General features: G+C 58.0%; 3 protein-coding genes across 9 annotated transcripts in view; 1 reads left to right on the top strand and 2 right to left on the bottom strand.

Annotated features, from left to right (window-relative positions):
* Window positions 1-186: 186 nt before the first annotated feature.
* Window positions 187-7,623, bottom strand: MCM7 (minichromosome maintenance complex component 7). Of its 2 annotated transcripts, none has more exons than XM_028735746.2 (15): window positions 7,478-7,623; window positions 7,316-7,392; window positions 6,774-6,938; window positions 6,550-6,677; window positions 6,145-6,325; window positions 5,899-6,036; window positions 4,658-4,807; window positions 4,459-4,573; window positions 3,601-3,732; window positions 3,342-3,425; window positions 2,247-2,640; window positions 2,063-2,146; window positions 1,765-1,933; window positions 618-727; window positions 187-524 (listed from the first exon to the last, which is right to left on the bottom strand). In XM_028735746.2, exons 1-15 carry the CDS (start codon window positions 7,518-7,520, stop codon window positions 317-319), a joined length of 2,178 nt encoding a protein of 725 aa, XP_028591579.2. In that variant the 5' UTR covers window positions 7,521-7,623; the 3' UTR covers window positions 187-316. The 2 variants fall into 2 exon arrangements, with proteins under 2 accessions (XP_028591579.2, XP_028591580.2); XM_028735747.2 differs by having other exon boundaries at window positions 6,550-6,674.
* A 118-nt stretch (window positions 7,624-7,741) lies between these two features.
* AP4M1 (adaptor related protein complex 4 subunit mu 1) lies at window positions 7,742-14,085 on the top strand. Of its 5 annotated transcripts, none has more exons than XM_028735750.2 (15): window positions 7,742-7,955; window positions 8,089-8,174; window positions 8,275-8,381; window positions 8,480-8,576; window positions 9,141-9,251; window positions 10,084-10,164; window positions 10,881-10,943; window positions 11,047-11,113; window positions 11,712-11,765; window positions 11,843-11,949; window positions 12,029-12,120; window positions 12,233-12,277; window positions 12,377-12,427; window positions 12,538-12,655; window positions 12,787-14,085. In XM_028735750.2, exons 1-15 carry the CDS (start codon window positions 7,898-7,900, stop codon window positions 12,985-12,987), a joined length of 1,338 nt encoding a protein of 445 aa, XP_028591583.2. In that variant the 5' UTR covers window positions 7,742-7,897; the 3' UTR covers window positions 12,988-14,085. The 5 variants fall into 5 exon arrangements, with proteins under 5 accessions (XP_028591583.2, XP_028591582.2, XP_028591584.2 ...); XM_028735749.2 differs by having other exon boundaries at window positions 7,743-7,955; window positions 8,272-8,381; XM_028735751.2 differs by lacking the exon at window positions 8,480-8,576 and having other exon boundaries at window positions 7,803-7,955.
* The window catches only part of STAG3 (STAG3 cohesin complex component), a 26,865-nt gene continuing 21,835 nt past the window's right edge, over window positions 13,058-18,087 (bottom strand). For both annotated transcript variants that reach the window (XM_077929509.1, XM_028735744.2), the window contains 9 exons: window positions 17,512-17,674; window positions 17,284-17,417; window positions 15,861-15,962; window positions 15,641-15,786; window positions 14,920-15,048; window positions 14,639-14,820; window positions 14,390-14,546; window positions 14,215-14,307; window positions 13,058-13,802 (listed from right to left, as the gene is read on the bottom strand). In XM_077929509.1, coding sequence (XP_077785635.1) covers window positions 13,667-13,802; window positions 14,215-14,307; window positions 14,390-14,546; window positions 14,639-14,820; window positions 14,920-15,048; window positions 15,641-15,786; window positions 15,861-15,962; window positions 17,284-17,417; window positions 17,512-17,674 — 1,242 coding nt within the window. In that variant the 3' untranslated portion in view covers window positions 13,058-13,666. The remainder of the gene's footprint in view (window positions 13,803-14,214; window positions 14,308-14,389; window positions 14,547-14,638; window positions 14,821-14,919; window positions 15,049-15,640; window positions 15,787-15,860; window positions 15,963-17,283; window positions 17,418-17,511; window positions 17,675-18,087) is intronic.

Here is an 18,087-nt window from a genome sequence, read left to right as displayed (position 1 = left end):
TTTGGCCTCTTTGGGGTGGTAGTGTGTGTAAGAGGTCTTACAACACCCCCCTTGCTTCTCCTCAATGGACATTGCAACCTTGAGCGGGCTGCCCATCCCGCCCCCAGGCAGAAAGAGCCCTGGAAGCAGAGAGCTGGTAGGAGTCAGCATTCAGCCATTGATTGGCATTATTTAGATCACAAGATATACAAATTAATTGCTTTATTGGGGGGAAATGCCAGTCTTAATAAAAGCGATAGCAGGAGACACCCTGCAAGCAGGTCCAAGCCAAGGTGGGAGATAGCAGGCACCAAGACCTCCTGCAGGCTAGCAGGGCTCAGACAAAAGTGAGGCGGGTCTTTTTCTGGTTCACCTGCCAGACATTGAGCTCCTCATACTCAGAGAGCGCAGCCTGGAACTGGGCAGGAGTGAAGCCCTTGGAGACGCAGCGTTGCTCAGCTGCTGCTAGGTGCACAGAGCGAGGCCCCCCAGCCGGAACCAATTCCCTGATGGCTGCAAAGATCAGTTCAGAGGGGCGCTGAGTCCTGCAGTAGGGGAGGGAGGGGGAAGGTCAATCCAGTAGCCCAAGAGAAGTCTGATGCCCCACTCCACAGCATGAGGTTATGACAATACAATACCTGCTTGTCTGCCCCTTGTCTGCCAGAAGGGAATCTTTGGACATCTCCATGAGGCGCATGGCTTCATTCACATCCTCCTTCTCAACCAAGTCCACACGCCGCAGACGAGCCTAAAGAGGAGCCCCACAATGTCAGCCGGCTCACCCACGGTCCCTCTACCACCACACAGAAGAAACAGTTCCCTTCCTGCTCCAAACCACCAAGCGATGCCTTCCAAGGTCCTGCCGCTGCATTGAAACCCTTTCAGTGCAGGCACCAGAATTGCAGGGGTCAACTCTAAGCGGGCTTCTTAGGATTAAAAAAATAAAAAGAGGAAAGCAAAGTATTCTAAAAAGATGTTTGGCCCACTGCAATTTCTGCTGTATCCACACAAATTTCTAGAAGTGAGAAGGTGGAGCAGGTGGCCTAGGATGGATTAACCTGTTTCCCTCTGAAGTATTGGCCAGAGGACAGCATGGAGACTACAACTACAGTTGCTGGGAGGAAACTAGATATGACAGAACTACAATTAATTATTTTATTTTGGGGTGGGGGGGGGGGAGAGCTGAACATTGGAAGAATTAGAGCAGACAGATGCAGTGCTGGTGGCCTCTGGCTCAGATGGTTTTAGAAGAGGATGAGACAACCAGGGGGGAGCAAAAGGCTACTGGCAGCCACTAGCTGCAATGGCTATATTCCACCTCCACCATCAGAGCTGGGTAGCAGCTGTTGGCAACTGAGTGGGGAGAACTGCTGCCCCGAGGCTCTGATGGGCTTCCCAGAAAAGGCAGCCAGCTGGGCTCCCAGACATGGGGCTACGGTGGCTCCTTCTGGCTTGGTCAGCTGCTGCAGGACTCTTGGAACGCTCTTGTCACAAGAGACTAGGGCCCTGCGGGACTTGACATCTTTCTGCAGGGCCTGCAAGACAGAGCTGTTCCACCAGGCCTTTGGCCAGGGCACAGCCTGACCCCCTCCTTTGGCAATCCTCACAGAACTCTAGCCCAATGGTTGCCATTAATCTGATTTGAATTGATTTTATAATGAAATGATTTTAGAATGTTGTATCATTTTAATGTTGTTAGCCGATCTGAGCCCGGCTTCGGCTGGGGAGGGCGGGATATAAATACAATTTCATTATTATTTATTATTGTTGTTGCGCTCTACTCACCAGGGCAGTGGCCAGGCGCAGGATCCCCAGCAAGGTGCGGGCCGAGGTGTAGGTGGTGTCCTTGTTGGACAAGGCCTCCTTCCGCATCTCCACATAAGCGGCCGTGATGTAGTCTGCCAGAGCCTCAGGCACCGCTGGCTGCTTCTGCTTGCACATGGCAATGTACCGCCTGGCAGGAGACGCAAGGAGACGAGCCCTGACCCAAGGCCTCCGCTGCATGGGAGCCACCCTCCCTACACCATGCACAGTGGCCCAGCCACTGTACGGCCCCTGGGGCTGGAAAGCCCTTCCCCCTCACCTCATGAGGCCCATGTCAAGCTCCTGGAACTGGCAGGGCGGCTGGCGGTTGTGCTGGTGCACGTAGGTGATGTGCTGGGCAAGACTGTGAAAAACAGGCAACCATTTAGAAAAAGCAGCAAAACCGGGGGGGGGGGGAGGGAGGAGAAGGGCCTCATCTGCAGCGCCTGGCGGCCCCTGCTCACCGGAGATCGTTGTCACGGTCCGGCCGGTCCTGGATGAGCCACAGCAAGTCAAAGCGGGAGAGGAGGGCAGCCGGGAGCTGGATGTTCTGCTCCAGGCTGCGCTTGGGGTTGTAGCGGCCATAGGTGGGGTTGGCAGCCGCCAGGATGGCGCAGCGGGCGTTCAGCGTGGTCAGGATGCCAGCCTTGGCAATGGAGAGGGTCTGCTGCTCCATCACCTCATGGATGGCCGTCCGGTCTGCTTCCAGCATCTTGTCAAACTCGTCGATGCAGCAGACGCCTTGGTCAGCCAGCACCAGCGCGCCCCCCTCCAGGGTCAGCTCCCCCGTCAGTGGGTCACGCAGCACGGCAGCTGTCAGCCCAACCCCGGAGGAGCCACGCCCCGTGGTGTACTGGCCTGGAGAACGGGACGGAAGTTGGGCCCATCACTAAAGCGGCAGCTCTTCTCCGCCCTCACCCAATGCTCCTGGGCTCAGGGCAGGAAACATCCACCCTCAGAGCTAAGCTTCAAGGACTGGGTGACACAAAATAAGGCCCCCGGCTGCACAAAAAATCCATGGGCCTCATAAGCCTCGGCCCTCCCCCAAAACCTGAGCAAAAGGGGTGTCTTGTCCAACTGACAAAACGAAATCAGTATCATGGCGAGATGCACCTCAGAGGCGAGGCCTTTCTGGAGGCAAGGGGACCACCACAGAGAAAGCCCTGTGCACTCTCCCCCAACACACACACATGGCAGGAAGCTGAAGCAAGGAGCCCAGGGGGTGGAAGTGGCCTCTGAGACCAGGGGCTGCTCTGGTGTGCCTTCAGGGCCTAAGCAGCATTACCTTTCCATAGACACCTGCCCATCTGGCTGAGAGCCGTGGGAAGGAAGACCCTGGGCAGACCCCTCTGCCCACCCCCTTGCAGCTTCTTCTGAAGCGGAGACCTCAGGTTCCCTGCTCCCCCCACCGTGGCGGGAACTGGGTAACTTCCAGAGGGAGTCAACTAAGCAGCTGCAACATCAGCCAGACAGGGACAGAGCATCTGCCTTGCAGGAAGAAGGTCCCAGGCTCAGTCCCATGCAGTATCCCAGTCAGTGGACCCTGAAGTGGTACTCACTGCGTGGCGCCAGGCGCGTGATGTATGACAGCAGCTGGGACTTGGCCACACCAGGGTCCCCCATGAGGCAGATGTTGATGTTCCCTACAAGGTCCGGGAGTGGGAAGAAGAGGGCACATTATCCAGGGGTGCCTCTGGCCTCTGGAGAAAACATCGCCCCACTCTTGAGAGCAAAGGCAGCACTTTGCAGAAAAGGCCCCAGAGCAGAGGGAGAAAGGAGGCGCAGGAGAGCAGCTGCTTGCAGCCATGGGGGCCTTACCCCGAATCTTCATGCCCCGGGGGTTCTGGTCCACGCCCCCCACCAGCAGGAGGAGGAGGGCCTTTTTGACATCCTCATGGCCATAGATCTCGGGGGCGATGGAGGCCGCCAGCTTGTCATAGAAATCCTCCTCTGCAAGGGAATCAGCAGGAGGGAGATGTGAGTGAGGGGCAGGGGCCCCTGCCCTGCACCTTCCAGGCACCCAACCAGACCACACCAGCCCCTTGGGCAATTCAGGATCCTGGGGGCAGGAAGGGAGGCACTGCGTGGGATGGTGACGGACAGATGCCCCACCCCCTGCACAAGGGAGTTTGCCAGTAATCTTGCTTGAGGGACAGAAGCACATCCCTGACAGAAGCCAGCCGACCTCCAGAGAAACTCTCCAAATCAGGGTGTAAAAAAGGTGGTTACGATTTAGATTGAGGCAGCTGAGAGGAGGAGATGCCTACAGGAGGGGCCAGCAAGCCAAGACTGGCTTCACTTTGGCCAGGAACAAGGAGGCAGCACTTTGGGCGAGATCTCTGCCATGACCCCAAAGTTCTCTTCCTGGGCAGTCATTGCCCAAGGGCCATGCAGAAACTTCCCCGTTCAATCCCTGCCAACAGCATCGCCAGGTAGGGCTGGGAAAGACTCTCTGCCTTATACCCTGGGTCTAACTCAGTATAAGGCAGCTGCTTTCTCTGTTTCGCTGCCAGCTCTGAGGCACCTCTTCTGAGAAGGGATTTTGCCCAAAGCATCTTGGAACCAGACTATACAAGGCAGGCCAGAGCACCACTTCCACACCACAACCAGCTTCCTGGAAGCCCTTTCCAAGCCCCATGGGGCCAGAGGGGCAGGGAGGATGAAGCCGCCCCTGACCTGTGATCTGGCGCAGCTCCTCCTCCGTGAGGCCCCCTTCACCCAGCTCCTCCTGCTCGCTCTTGCTCATGCAGACGATGTGGTGGGCCTCCAGGTATGTGTCAGACAGAAGGCCCTACAATGCAGCAAGACATGTGCTCAGTCCAGAGCCCCAGCACCACCCCCAGACCCCTCCCAGCTTGACCTACTGCTCTCCCACCTGCAGGACCTGCCGGAATCCCGTCTGCCGCACAGGGAGGAAGATGCCAGTAATGCTGACGTGGTCCCCTGGCTGCACAAGGCGCGTATTCTCCCCTTGCACGCTGACGCTGATGGAACGCGGTAAGTTCCCCACTGGCACCTGGTCGCTCTATGAGGGAGGGAGGGAGGGGGAGGTGAGAGCAGGGCCCCCTCCTCGCCCTTCCAGTGCACCCAGACCCTCTGCCCCGGCACCAGACAGGCCATCTGCTCCAATCCCCTGCAATGCAGGGATCATACATAAAGAATCCCTGGCTGCCCAACCTCTGTTGAAAAACATTCAATGAAGAGAGCCCACCACCTTCCTTGGAGGTTTCTGAACATCCAATCACCCACCCACCTGCCCTAGCCCAGAACAGCACTGCCTACTCTGCCCTGGCGGCACCTGCCCAAGACCTCCCCATCACACACCCAGAGACTGCACAGCCACCACACTGGCCCCTGCAGGATCCAGCCCACTGTCAAGCCTGCTCTGCGGCAGAGATGGCAGGAGAGCAGCTCTTCCCTTGCTTGTGTCTTGTTAAGCAAATTGCTTAGGGGTGCTTGGTGTTTCCAGTGTAGCATCCAGTCTTGGGTTATGTCTGAATGTCACTTGCTGTGCCCCAAGGATGTGGACATGGAGTGGCTCAGCCTCCACAAGTGGTGAGTGCCTCCTTGAGGGAAGGGACAGGCCCACCTGCTGTGAAGGAGGCAGCCAATCACAGGGCCGCTCCAAAAGACGCCCTTCCTTGGGGCCCAAGGACTAGAACCACTTTGGGCCAGTTGACAGGTGCACATTGACTGGGAAATGTGCAGAATTCCTTCCTTATAGCTAGATTATGTATACACTCTCCAGGGGGTCCAGTGAATGTGCACAATGACCAGTTCTGCATGTTAACAACCCAACTAACATTGCCTTTTACTCTTTTATCCTAAGCCACTCTAAAATACTTTGGGAATTGAGGAGGAAGACAGAAACACTTAAAGTAAAATTGTGCCTTTCCCCGTCATACTAACCCAACAACCTTTGCTTTGAGATGCTGGGGACCTTTTGCCTGTGAAACATGCTCTCTGCAACCACTGGCCCACGCTGCTTCCACTGGTGGCTGAGCAGCTAGATATTGGCTCTCCACCCCACCCCTGGAACGCCGTGGGTGGTTAGTGGGGAAATGACTACAGCAGCAGAGGGGCCCATTGTTTTGACAGAAACACACAGAGGCTCACATGTTCCTGGATCTTCAGCTCCTGATACTTGATGAACTTGGAGCCACGGCTCTGCAGGTAGAGTCGGCCACCAGCTTGGTTGGTCTGGCACTCCCGGCTGGGGCACATCAGCAGAGGGGTGAAGTTGGGGGCCTGGATCTGGGAGGAGGCAAGAGGAGAAGGAAGGGGGGTCAGGTACAAGGAGCCTCGGCTGGGCTATCACCCCCTTGTGCATTTCCCTTTCCCACTGGAAGACTGTCTCCTCACCGGCTGATAGGTCTCTGCACCACACTGGTCACAGCTGTAGGTGGCTACCACCATGCGAGGCTTCACCTCAGAGACGCGGGTGACAATGCCCCGGATGGCCACAAGCTTCCCAATGGCATCAGCCTTCACCTCCCGGATCACCTGGGCCTTGGTGCTCGATGGCGCCTTGAAGTACAGCTCACTATGAAACGGGGCAGAGAGACAGAGTGAGACCACGGTGGGCCATGAGGCCTTGCAGCAACATCTGGAGGTAGATGGAGGTGGGGAAAAGGACACCCCCATCCTCTGCCCTCCGCAGCTCCCATTTCTACCGGAAGAAGAGAAACTCAGCAAATGCCCCCTCTGCTTGCAGCAGGGGCGGCTGCAGAGGCAGCAGGATTCCCGGCCAAAGGGGGCGGCACTCACAAGCGGCGCATGAGCTCTGGTGGGAACTGGTTCTGGGGGTCGTGGGGCTGGCCGGGCTCCCGCCCGCGCCCCTCCAGCAGCAGCCGGTGCTCGATGTAGACGTCCAGCGCATCCTTGTGGGCGACCTGCTGGGCGAGAGGAGAGAGGCAAGGCGGCGCTCACCAGGGGAACTCCCCGCGGCAGGAAGGCCGCAGCCTGGCGAAGGGAGCGGGGCCGAGGCTCACCTCCCGCTGCCGGTACTGGGGCAGCAGCTCCGCGACGGCATCGGCGAAGACCTTCTCGTAGCGCTTCGCGTTCTCGCACACCGAGTCCACCAGCGCCGGGTCCTCCTCGGCCACGTCGTCCAGATCCACGCGCAGCGCCACCTGGTCCCGCTGCGCCACCCGCCGCTGCCGGGAAGGAGCCAGGGAGGGAAGGGCGTGAGTGCGGCGGCGGCGGAGGGGCGAGGAGCGGCCCCTGCCCCGCACTCTGCACACGCTCAGACGCCCCCGCCCCGCACTCTGCACACGCCCCCGCCCCGCACACGCTCCGCCGCCCCCGCCCCGCCCCCCCGCCCCGCACTCTGCACACGCTCAGACGCCCCCGCCCCGCCGCCCCCGCCCCGCACTCTGCACACGCTCAGACGCCCCCGCCCCGCACTCTGCACACGCCCCCGCCCCGCACACGCTCCGCCGCCCCCGCCCCGCCGCCCCCGCCCCGCACTCTGCACACGCTCAGACGCCCCCGCCCCGCACTCTGCACACGCTCCGGCGCCCGCCCGCCTCACCAGCTGCTCCACGTAAGGGAACTCCTTCCCCGCCTCGCTCTGCCGGTAGAAGCCCTCCAGGAACGCCGAAGCCCTCGCTGCGGAGAGAGAGACACGGTCAGCTCAGCTCGGCTCCGCCCGCCCTCGCCCTCCCGCCCTCCCGCCCGCCGCCCCTGCGCTCACCGGCCTCCTCCGCGTAGTCGCAACCTCCGCCTTTTCCCGCCATCTTGGCCGCTTCGCCTCCTTCTCCTTTTTCCCGCCACGGAACTGAGTGACGCGGGAAGTGGCGCCGACTCCGCCTATGGCCGCCCTCCTCACCTCCTCCCGCTCAGGAAGCCCAATCCCCGCACGGGAAGGAACGCCCGCCTCCCCCTCCATATCACCCAATCAGTCCCCACGTTCAGAAGTCCCGCCCACCGACTCTCCCCCTCCTCTCCTTCTTTACGGCAAGCTGTCACTGGACGGCGGCCCGCTTCCGAAAAGAGCGGAGGTCCCGGATGTAGGGGGCGGGCAAGCGAGAAAGGGATCCGGAAGCTCTTTCCCCCGGGCTCTCCGGGGCATGTGCAGAGTGCCCGGCTCGCCCCCCCCCCCCTCCCCGCGACGATGCTTCCTCAGGTCTTCGTGCTCTCCGCCAAGGGCGACCGCCTCCTCTACAAGGACTGTATCCTCCGCGCGCTCCGGCCAGGCAGGGAAGCAGCGCCCGGCAGCTTCGGGGGGGTGGGCAGGGCCGAGGGGCCCCCGGGCGCAGGCGCGGGCTCTGATCCCCCCCTTTTTCCTTGACCCCCCCCCCTCAGTCCGCGGCGACGGCGACTCCGGGCTGGTCGACACCTTTTGCCAGAAGATCGCCGCGCTGCCGGGGGACCAGGCGCCCGTTTTCATGGTAGAGAAGCGGGCGGGCGGGCGGGCGGGGGCTGTGTCGTGCAAGGGGAAGCGGGTCGCCGCTGACTGACCCCCCTCTCCTCTTTCCTTCCCTCCAGCAGGCGCGCCAGGGACTCCACTTCGCCCACGTGCGCCACGCCGGGCTGTACTTCGTGGCGACGGTGCTGCCCAACGCCTCTCCTTTCGCAGCTGTCGAGTTCCTCAACCGGTGAGGCTGCTGCCTGCGGTGCACGAGGTTGGGCAGGGCGGGGCGCTGTGGGGATCCCCCCCCCCCCTGTTGACACCTGTACTCCCTCCTGCCTCCAGGCTGGTGACTCTCCTGCGGGACTATTGCGGCTCTCTGAGTGAGAAGACGGTCAGCCTCAACTTTGCGCTCATCTATGAGCTCCTGGATGAGCTCCTGGTAGGTGGGGTGGGGGTGCACCAGACCCCTTTTGACAGCAAGTCATGCAAAGAAATGGCACCTGCCAGGAAGGCCAACCAGTGCAAAAAGCTCCAATATCAAACAAGGCCATGACAAATTCATAGCAGAGTTTCCACACAGAACACAGGATGAAATCCACCGCGTAAGCGGAAGAAGACACCAGAGGTGCCAACAGGCTCACACCCAGCTTCAAAGATCAAAATGTGCGGCACCTCATCAGGACAGTTGGGTAGGGGGGCACCATGGTCCCCAGCCAGAATAGGACCATTGCAGAAGAAGGGTCCATTCATGCAAACCATTTTAAAAGGGCGGAGCCTGGCATTGGATCTGGTTCTGTCTGAAGTTGGGGTGAGGAGGCTACCACTTGAACCCCCCCCCCCATGGCCATTAATGGCTTTTCATCTTAAGTGATTTCCTTTGATCAAATCTGTGCATGGCTAGTAATCCTGCTGCATAGATGCTTCCAGCTGTTTTCTCGCTTGGGGCACAAAGGGGAAGGGTAGGAGGGAACTGGTTGCGCCCACAACTCTCCCCTCCCCTCAGGATTATGGCTACATCCAGACAACAGCGCCCGACGTGCTGAAGAACTTCATCCAGATGGAGCCTGTGCTCAGCCAGCCCTTCAGTCTTCTTGACCTCAGTACGGTGGGCCTGGTGAGTGGGGCTGGTAGTGCGAGACCCAGAAATGGGCTCCATGGGAGTGAATGGCAACCTGGCATTGAGGTCACCTAATGCCTTTTAGCTTCTAAAGACCTGCTCCTCATGAGAAGCCCCAGCTGCTAGATGAGGGAGACTTGCTTGCACAGCACAAGGCTGTGTATGTGGCCATGTGCTTCTGTCCAGTTGTCAAGATCCCTTGGGCTGGATTTGTCATGCTTGGCCTGAAAATGCTAAGAAATGGCTCTGCTCTGGGTGCCTCTCTGCCGCTGCAGCCAAAGCTGCCTCCTGCTAGATGGGCAAAGTGAGGCTGCAAGGAAAAAGCAGGAAAGAAAGGGTGGTGGGTTCAGTGTTGAAACAGTGCCAGTCCCACTGCTAATTCCTCAAGCAGTATTGTCTACACTGACTGCCAGTGATAATCTAGAATTTGGCACAGGGGCTTCTCCCAGCCACTGTCAAAATGGCTGACAGTGGTTGAAGGAGCTAAGGTTCCAAGGATCCAAGGATCCAGCCCACTGGCTGGAAAATGGTCCCAACCCCAATAAACAACGGGCATTGCGTAAGCGCTCTGGGTAAAGTATATTGGTGACCTCTGCTTTTCAAGTATTTATTATTTTACAGTAATGTTGGGGAGCCATTCCTTTTTTCCTCTTTGTGTTCTTTAGCATCTTATTATGTGGATGTTGTGGCAATCTCCAAGATCTCACACACCTGTCCCTGAGAGTCAGCAATAAGCTGCTTTGCTGTTCACAGAGTTGAGGACTCTTTCAGCTTCACAGGACTCAGATTAACATCCGTTTCCAATAATTATTATTTCTTGTGGGTCCAGTTTGGAGCAGATACACAGCAAAGCAAAGTGGCTCCCAGTTGCGCAGCTGCCCGTCCTGTCCTGTCCCTGCGGGGGGAACAGGTAAGATGCCCCGTATCTTGAGTCACTCAGCAAAAGCTCCCCAAAGGTGCTGGCAGGGGTGGAGTTGTGCTGACTGCCAACAAACATTTTTGATGCAACAAATGCCTGTCTCCCACCTGCAATCTGAAACCACCACTGTCATAATGCCATGGTATCAGCCTACGATTCTATGGCATTAACACACCCAGCACACCAAGTTCAGTTCTGGTTGTTGCACTTAGAATCCTAGAACTGTAGTTTGAATGTACCCCACGATCATCTAGGTCAACCTCCTGCAAGATAAATATTGCAGAGCTGGGAAACATTAGGAAAAGATCAACCAAAATTATCAAGCAGGTGGAGCGACTCCCCCGTGAGGAAAGTTGCTGTGTTTGGGGCTTGGTAGCTCAGAAAAAAAGGCAGAAGTGCAGAGAAAGGGGCTAAGAGGTTTTCTTGCTCTGGTGGTATCAGAACCCAAATGGCTCCCAGAAACTGGTGGAAGATTCATTCAGGCAAGCAGGGCACCTTCACCCGGCCAGAACCCTCCCCAGGCCCCCAACACAGAGAGCATGAGAGGGGGACTTGTTGTCATGCTTTGCCTGCCTGTGGGCTTCGGAGAAGCATTTGCCTGGTCACTGTGGGAACAGAATTGCAAAACTGTACGGTTGGAAGGGATCCCCAAGGGCCCTACAATGCAAGAGCCCCACCCAGCAGAGCTGTCCTGTCTCTTCCTCCAGAGTTCGCGGCCAGAGGTCTTCCTGGACGTAGTGGAGCGTCTCACAGTCATCATTGCAGCCAACGTAAGTAGAAAGCAGCGCCAGAGATTCCCTCTTGCACAGCCCTTCCCTGAACCCACAGCACTGCCCAGGTGGAGGCCCTGAGCCCTGTGCCTCTTCCCTCCAGGGAACCCCCATGAAGACCGACATCCAAGGAGAAATCCGCCTCAAGAGTTTCTTTCCTGGCTGCTCCGGTGAGTAAATGCCCTCACAGACATGTCCTGACCAGGGAGGGCAACCGCCAATTCGGATAGCTTCTGCTTGCGCCTCCCTTTCTCTGCCCATCATAAAGCAAAGTGCCTGGCTGGTTTTCAGAGGACAAGCCAGGACCTCCTGCTTGTCTGGACACCACTTGCAGGGGCAGGTTTGTCCCAGGGGGCACTGGAGGCTCTGGAGGCTCCTGCAAAGGATGGTGCAAAGTGACCAAGGAATCCATGCCATGTTTGGGGGGGGGGGAGGGTTGTGCCTAGAAATAGGGAGTTCTGCTGCAGGGAGATGTGACCCTGGCCCTACTGTGAAGGTTCATTTCTTGCAGGGAATGAGGGTTCCTCCCTCCCACTTTCCCACTAGGCAGGCCTTGTGCAAGTTAAGTGTACCCACTTCCCCATCCCCTTTGGCAGGGCGACCTCAGTTGCAAATAAGCTGAAGGATAAAAACACAGCAGCCGTGAGGAAGAGAAGCAGCTACTGCTTAGAGACACGAGGTAGCGAGGGCTCTCCTCCTCCCTGGGGGGAAATGCCCCTTGAGGAACCAGGAGAGCTCATGGAGGCTGTGCCCTTTTCTCCCCTGCAGAGATGCGGGTTGGCCTCACTGAAGAGTTCTGTGTGGGCAAGACTGAGCTGCGAGGTGAGTGTGCCCCCCCCCCGCCCGCCACAGAACCTCAGGACCTGCCCCCGCTAAAGCCTCTCTTGCTTTGCCCCCAGGCTATGGCACCGCAGTGCGCGTGGACGAGTGCTCCTTCCACAGCTCCGTCAAGCTGGACGAATTTGAGCGCAGCCGCATCCTCCGCGTGAACCCCAGCCAAGGAGAGGTAAAGGCAAGTGGGCGGGGGGCTGGCACTTGGGGATTGGGAGAAGCCCACCTGCTGAGCCCTGCCCTTCTTTGAGCAGCTGACTCTGATGCAGTACCAGCTGACGGACGACACCCCTGCGGCCTTGCCCTTCCATCTTTTTCCCACCATCAACCACGACCCCAGCGGCCGGTGAGTGGGGCCTGGCTGCCACCTCAAGCAGCCCTCAAAGTGCCCTGGGCAAGGGAGGAGAAGGGGGCGGCCCCCAGCCCTGCCTCACCCTGCACCTTTTCCGCCCCTGCAGAGTGCAGATCTACCTCAAGCTTCGCTGTGACTTGTCACCAAAAAGGTAGAGTCCTTCCCTGTAGTTCAAGGGGGGGGGGCAAACTAGGAAGGGGGCACCCACTTCACCCTGCTCTGCCCCACTTACGGATCCCATCTCTTTCAGCCATGCAGTGAACATCCACCTCCACCTGCCTGTGCCTAAGGCCACTCTAAGGTAAGGTGAGGGGGGGCGGCTGCTGCAAGGCCACTTCCAACATGGCAGGTGTTTTTGTGCCCCTGCTTGGTGCTCCCCTCCCCCTCTCACAGCTGTTCCCCCACCCCCAGCCTCTCCCAGGAGCTGAGCAGTCCAGAGCAGTCCGCCACCTTCCAGCCCTCCAAAAAGTCCATCGAGTGGGTCATTCCCAGAGTCCAAGGTGGCTCCCAGCTCTCAGCCCTTTTCAAGGTAAGGGGTTAACTGATGACCCCAGCAGTTGGTGCAGCAATGGAGGGAAGCCCCACAATGGTGGCCCCCCAGCTGCTGCTCCATCTCTGCTGCCACACTCACCCGCCCCATCATGTGTGTCTGTTTTGCAGCTGGAGGTGCCAGGGCTGAGCCGGGCGCGGCTGCTGGAGCTGGGCCCCGCCAACCTCTCCTTTGAGGTGCCAGCACACACGTCTTCTGGTCTGCAGATCCGCTTCCTGCGCTTTGTGGGGCCGCAGCCAAGCCTCCCTCACCGCTGGGTGCGCTACATGACCCACAGCGATTCCTACGTCATCCGCCTCAGCGCAGGGTAGATGCATTAGGGCCCAACCGTGCAACATCCCTCGCCAGCCCCCGTCAAAGCAGCCTCTTTGCAGACACCAGAAGTTTTCCATAAACAGTTTTATTTCTCAGCCAACAGCTCCACAAAACCCAATCAAAAAGGAACAGCAGAACAGAAATAGCAGAATGGAAAGTGTCCCACAAGTGAGAGGAGGTGAGGCAAAACTTCAAATGCTACACAACAAAAACTGTCCCTGAGAAATGAGGGCAAGAAGAGCCCCCCAAGGCACCAAAACCAGATCGTCGATTAGATAAACAGCACTGTCAACAAGCAACTGAAGCCTCCAACCCCAGGAGGGGCAGCGCAGCATAGAGCCCCCTGAGAAACTGCGAGGGGGGGGGAGCCTACCTCAGGAATCCTGCAGGAAGAGGGAAGGCAGGTGTTAAGGGGAGCCATCTTGCTCTGCCCCACTCATCTCTCCTTTAAGAAGCCATTAGATAAGATCCTGCAGGCAAGGAGAGGCCTCAGCTCTGACTCCTGCAGACAAAAGCCAGGTGGGCCAGCTACCCATTCACTGCCTGCTGCACAAAGTGGAGTCACTCCAGCAAAGCCAAACACAGCCCTTCCTCCCGCCCCCAAGAGGGAAACCAGAAAGTAGCTGAGGGGGTGCAAGGAGGAGCAGGTGCTGCAGGTCAGGCTGGCTGGGGCTCTCAGGGGACCTGGGGGCAGGCAGCTCTCCCCCCCCCCCATTGCCAGGGGCTTCTTTTCACCTTGCCAAAGGCGACCTCCTCCTCACTGGTCTCTGGCTCTTCCACCACCGCCTCTCCCACTTCCATCAGGGTCAGCCTGTGAGGCAAAAACAGAGGCATGTCTTGACACAGCAAAGGGACATTTGCTGCCTGGCCATGTTGGGGGGATTAAAGCTTATTCTGGGGGTGGGAGAGGCAGTCTGGATGGCTCCAAGCTGGTGCCTGCCCTGTCTCTGCCTTTCCACAGCTGCCCTGCAAAGACCGTCTGGTCACAGGAATCTCTCCCTGGATGCAGACGCCAAGCATCTTGGATTTATTGTAATAATGACTATTCATATTAATGAATATAACCACAAACCCATAAAACAGCGTATACAAAATCTTGTATCACTTGTTCTTCTCTCATGGAAAACATTACTTCCACTTATTTAAATTGGCAGAGGCCTCGTGGTGAAACCCTATTGCCCAATCTCCAGCTTGCAGCAACTCAAGGGCTCAGACAAACTTACCGCCCCAGCTGCCAGCCTAGGCTGCCACGGTTCTTGGGCTGTGGCTGGCTGCGAGAGGCTTTGTGGCCCTGCTGTGGCCCCTGCGGTGGTTGGCTGAAAAGGCAGAAGAGAAGCAAGTCAAGCCTCCTGCAGGGAGGGTGCTAGCAAGCCCTAGCCCACCCACAGCCCAGCTCACCTCTGCACAAATTCCGACTCAGAGCCAGAGTCCTCCTGGGCCAGCAGCTGGGCTGCCAAGTGGCCTTTTTTCCGCAAGGTGGTGGATGTCAGCAAGGGGCTCTGTAGGCGGCTTCCAGAAGTGGAGGAGAAACTGGCATCACTATGCCCAAGGGACTCTGCCAAGGCAGGAGAAACATGGCCATTTCCACTTCCAAGTCTGCAGCAGTACAACCACCACCACCCTGCCCCCCTCCATTCCGCCTCCCACCATCCAGGTGCCGCCTCTTGGCGGGTGGTCCAGGCTTCTGCTGAGCAGGTACATCTGGTGAGGGGGCTGCCTCCTTCTGGGGGCTCAGGGAGCGCTGATAGACCAGGAGCGAGGCCCAGAGGTGCTCCTCTCCACGTCGGAAGGACAGGTGCGCCTGGCTGATCTTCTTGAGATAGGACAGCCTGCCAGAGGGAGGAGCTGCATTAGGCTTAACAGCAGAGAATGGAGTCGAGGGGCACAGGGGCCTCCCTGCCTCCCCTCTTCCCTCGCAAGTCACTCACAGCAAGGCTTTGTCGGGAGGCACCAGCCTCGGAGAAAACTCGCTCAGCAGCTCCAAGAAGGGCAGGTGGACAAGGTCCAGCCTGGAGTCAGAGGCCACCGGCTCCTGGAAGGCAAACTTTATCCCATCCCTACGGCAAATGAAAGTGCAGCAGGGATGCCTCCAGGGCCTGGGGAGGCAGCCTCTTGGCTTGCCCTTCCCACACCCAGGAACTGGGCAAGGCTGTGCTTCAGGGCAGAAGCAGCCACTTTGCGCCCAGGTCCATTGCAGGCAGACGCCCGGAAAGCCACTGCCATTTGTTGCAGAAGAAGAAGAAGAAGAGTTTGGATTTGATATCCTGCCTTTCACTCCCTTTAAGGAGTCTCAAAGCAGCTAACATTCTCCTTTCCCTTCCTCCCCCACAACAAACACTCTGTGAGGTGAGTGGGGCTGAGAGACTTCAAAGAAGTGTGACTGGCCCAAGGTCACCCAGCAGCTGCATGTGGAGGAGCGGAGACTCGAACCCGGTTTCCCAGATTATGAGACTACCGCTCTTAACTACTACACCAAACTGGAGCACTGAGCCCCTGGACCAGCCATCTCTGGCTTCCCAAGGCCCACCCACCCACCTGCTCAGCTGGCTTCCTGTCAGGCATTGGCTCTCTTGGACCAGATCCTGCCCTCCCACCACTTCCCACACCCTGCAAGACAGGAAGAGAAGGCCTTGGCAGCAGCATCCTCACTTATGCAGAGTGACAAGGGCGGAGCGGTTCTGCAGCTGGTGCAGCCCGAAGAGCAGAGAGAAGCGCCGTGCCAAATCCCGGATCTCCAGGAAGGCGGCAGAGTGGACGCCTACAGGTCCCTGCTCCAGAAGCAGCTGAGTCAGCAACTAGGAGGAAGAGCAAGGGAGCGTCACCCAAGGCCTCTCCCCAACCTCTTGGCTCAAGGTCCTTCCCCCATTACCTGCTGCAGAGTGAGGAGCAGTGTGTGAGCCCATTCGGTCCGGTCAATCAGGCGGGTCTCATTCAGTGTCGCCTTGATGATGTCCCCGTAGTCATTGTAGGCCTGGTGGGGGCAGAACACTAAAGTCACTCCATTCCCAAGGCATAGGCTTAAGCCATAGAGAAACACACAAAGTTCTATTCCCTATTATGGGATGGGTAAGGAAGGGCAATAGTCCTAGCAGGCAGCACTCCTTGGCTAGGGTCCAACTGGAATGGGCTTCCAAAAATGCTCTTGTGCCCAAGAGCCATGACTTGTGCATTTCAAGTTTTGCTTCTGTGAACAATACACTGGCTGGCTATTTTGGTTAACTGCAAAGTCAGGCAGCTGGACAGCAGCTGGCAACCCACTGGAGACACCTCAGGCCCGGCAAGCACAGCACTCATGGGCCATTGAGATGAGTCTGACTGGGCTCTGAAGGCTGCCAAGGGGCTGGGCTGTAGCACAGGCAGAGGGAACCTTTCCCAGCCATGTGCCTATCTCTCAATCCCCTGACATCACATTGTCAGGTGACCAAAAATATTTCTTTTCTTGCAGACATGCAAAGAGGTTTGTGCCAATCAGGATGGTGAATTTCTGCTCAGATTGTACTGGGGAGCTTCCCTGGGAATGTGCTGCTCTAGAGTAAGAGACAACTGCTTTGCTGGAGTAAGTGCATTGCAGAGATGAATGGACAGGCAGGCAGGCACATGTAGGCCATGGTAGGCATGGTTGATAGTTGAGCAGCTAAGCAGGACTATCTGTGCTGGTGCTATTTGCCAAGCTAAAAGTGCTTCACGTGGGACATGCTAGGATGCCAGAAAGACCGGGTCTGCTGACCATCACACAGAACAGAGAATCCGAGGGTTTGTCCCCAGGTGGATGCTGCACAAAGGTAGCCAGAATCGAACCCCTGCCAACAGAACGCCCCTAGCCAGGCCCGACCAGCCTGGTGAGTAGTGGTGAGACTTTGGGTGAGGTAATAGGGTCTTTTAAAACTGCTGCTGCCTGATCATCCATGAGTTCAGTGCGCTTCTGGCTACGTGCCTAATGCTTTGCACTTGCACCGAGCCTGTGATCTTTTGAACTGTAACACATATTCCCCATCCTCAGGGTGGGAAAAGAATCCCTTGGGAGCCTGGGAGGAAGAAGGTTCCCATCCTCTACCACCAGGCAGCTGCTGTGCATTACAGCTCCAGGTAGTGCCAAAAGCAACAGTCGTTCCCCCCACCGCAGCCCACCAGAGCTGCACATGGAGGACCAGATGTGGTGGGTTCTCTTGGAGCCTTGTTGGGGAACAGCTAATCTAGCGCCCAACCAGCTGTCCAGCAACATCACTGAGCAAGAGGAAGGGGACCCATGTCAGAGCCAAGAGCCTGGGCACATCCGCCCGCCCCCCACCAACCTTGGAGTAATGCTTGAAGATGTCTGAGGCAGCACTCAGCTCCAGGACTCCGTAGATAATGAGCTTGCAGAATCCGGCCAGCAGCTTGCGGCGCTGGTGCAGTTCCTCAATCTGGAGCATCTCATCCTGGCTGCCTGAGGCCAACAAGAGGAAGAGTGGGGGAGGCTGCTCTGCCCAGGGACCCCCTGCCCTCCTGCAGCCAGTGGCACCATGGGCCCAGCCCAATACCTTCGACCTGGTCATGGTTGAAGACGTGGTCCACAAGGAAGCCAGCCAGCTGCGACTGCAAAGCAACATCGGGCTCGTACACCAGCTCCTGGAGCAGGCGGTGGCCCCCATACGGCAGTTGAGGGCCGAAAATCACGAGCAGGTCAGTCAGCACCACAAAGGCCTGGCAGGGAAACCAGAGAGTGAAAGTGAGGGGGGCAGGAAGGGACATCGCAGGATTCAGGAGCAAGTCCTAGAAAATGGGGGAGGGGGCAGGAAAAGGGCAGCAAGCAGGGACACACTGCCTCTTTTCTGTACACCCCCCCCCCCCCCGGGAATCAACAGGGCAGGCAAAGGGGAGGAGTAGCCTCTTCCTTGTCCCAGCAGCAACAGGCAAGGAAGCTCCCACCCACTGCATTGCAGTTGTGGCTGGGGCAAGAAATCCATGCCTCCCCTCCTCCATGACTCCTGAGGCTGCTGCTTCCCAACCCCCCAAACACCATTAAAGGTAAAGGTAAAGGTACCCCTGACTCTAGGGTTGTGCGCCCATCTCACTCTATAGGCCGGGGGCCAGCGCTGTCCGCAGACACTTCCGGG

The sequence above is a fragment of the Podarcis muralis genome, chromosome 5 (assembly GCF_964188315.1).
Source record: "Podarcis muralis chromosome 5, rPodMur119.hap1.1, whole genome shotgun sequence".
NCBI classification, from domain to species: Eukaryota; Metazoa; Chordata; class Lepidosauria; order Squamata; family Lacertidae; genus Podarcis; species Podarcis muralis.
Note: the sequence above shows the minus strand (reverse complement) of the source record. Positions and strands in the feature narration are given on the sequence as shown.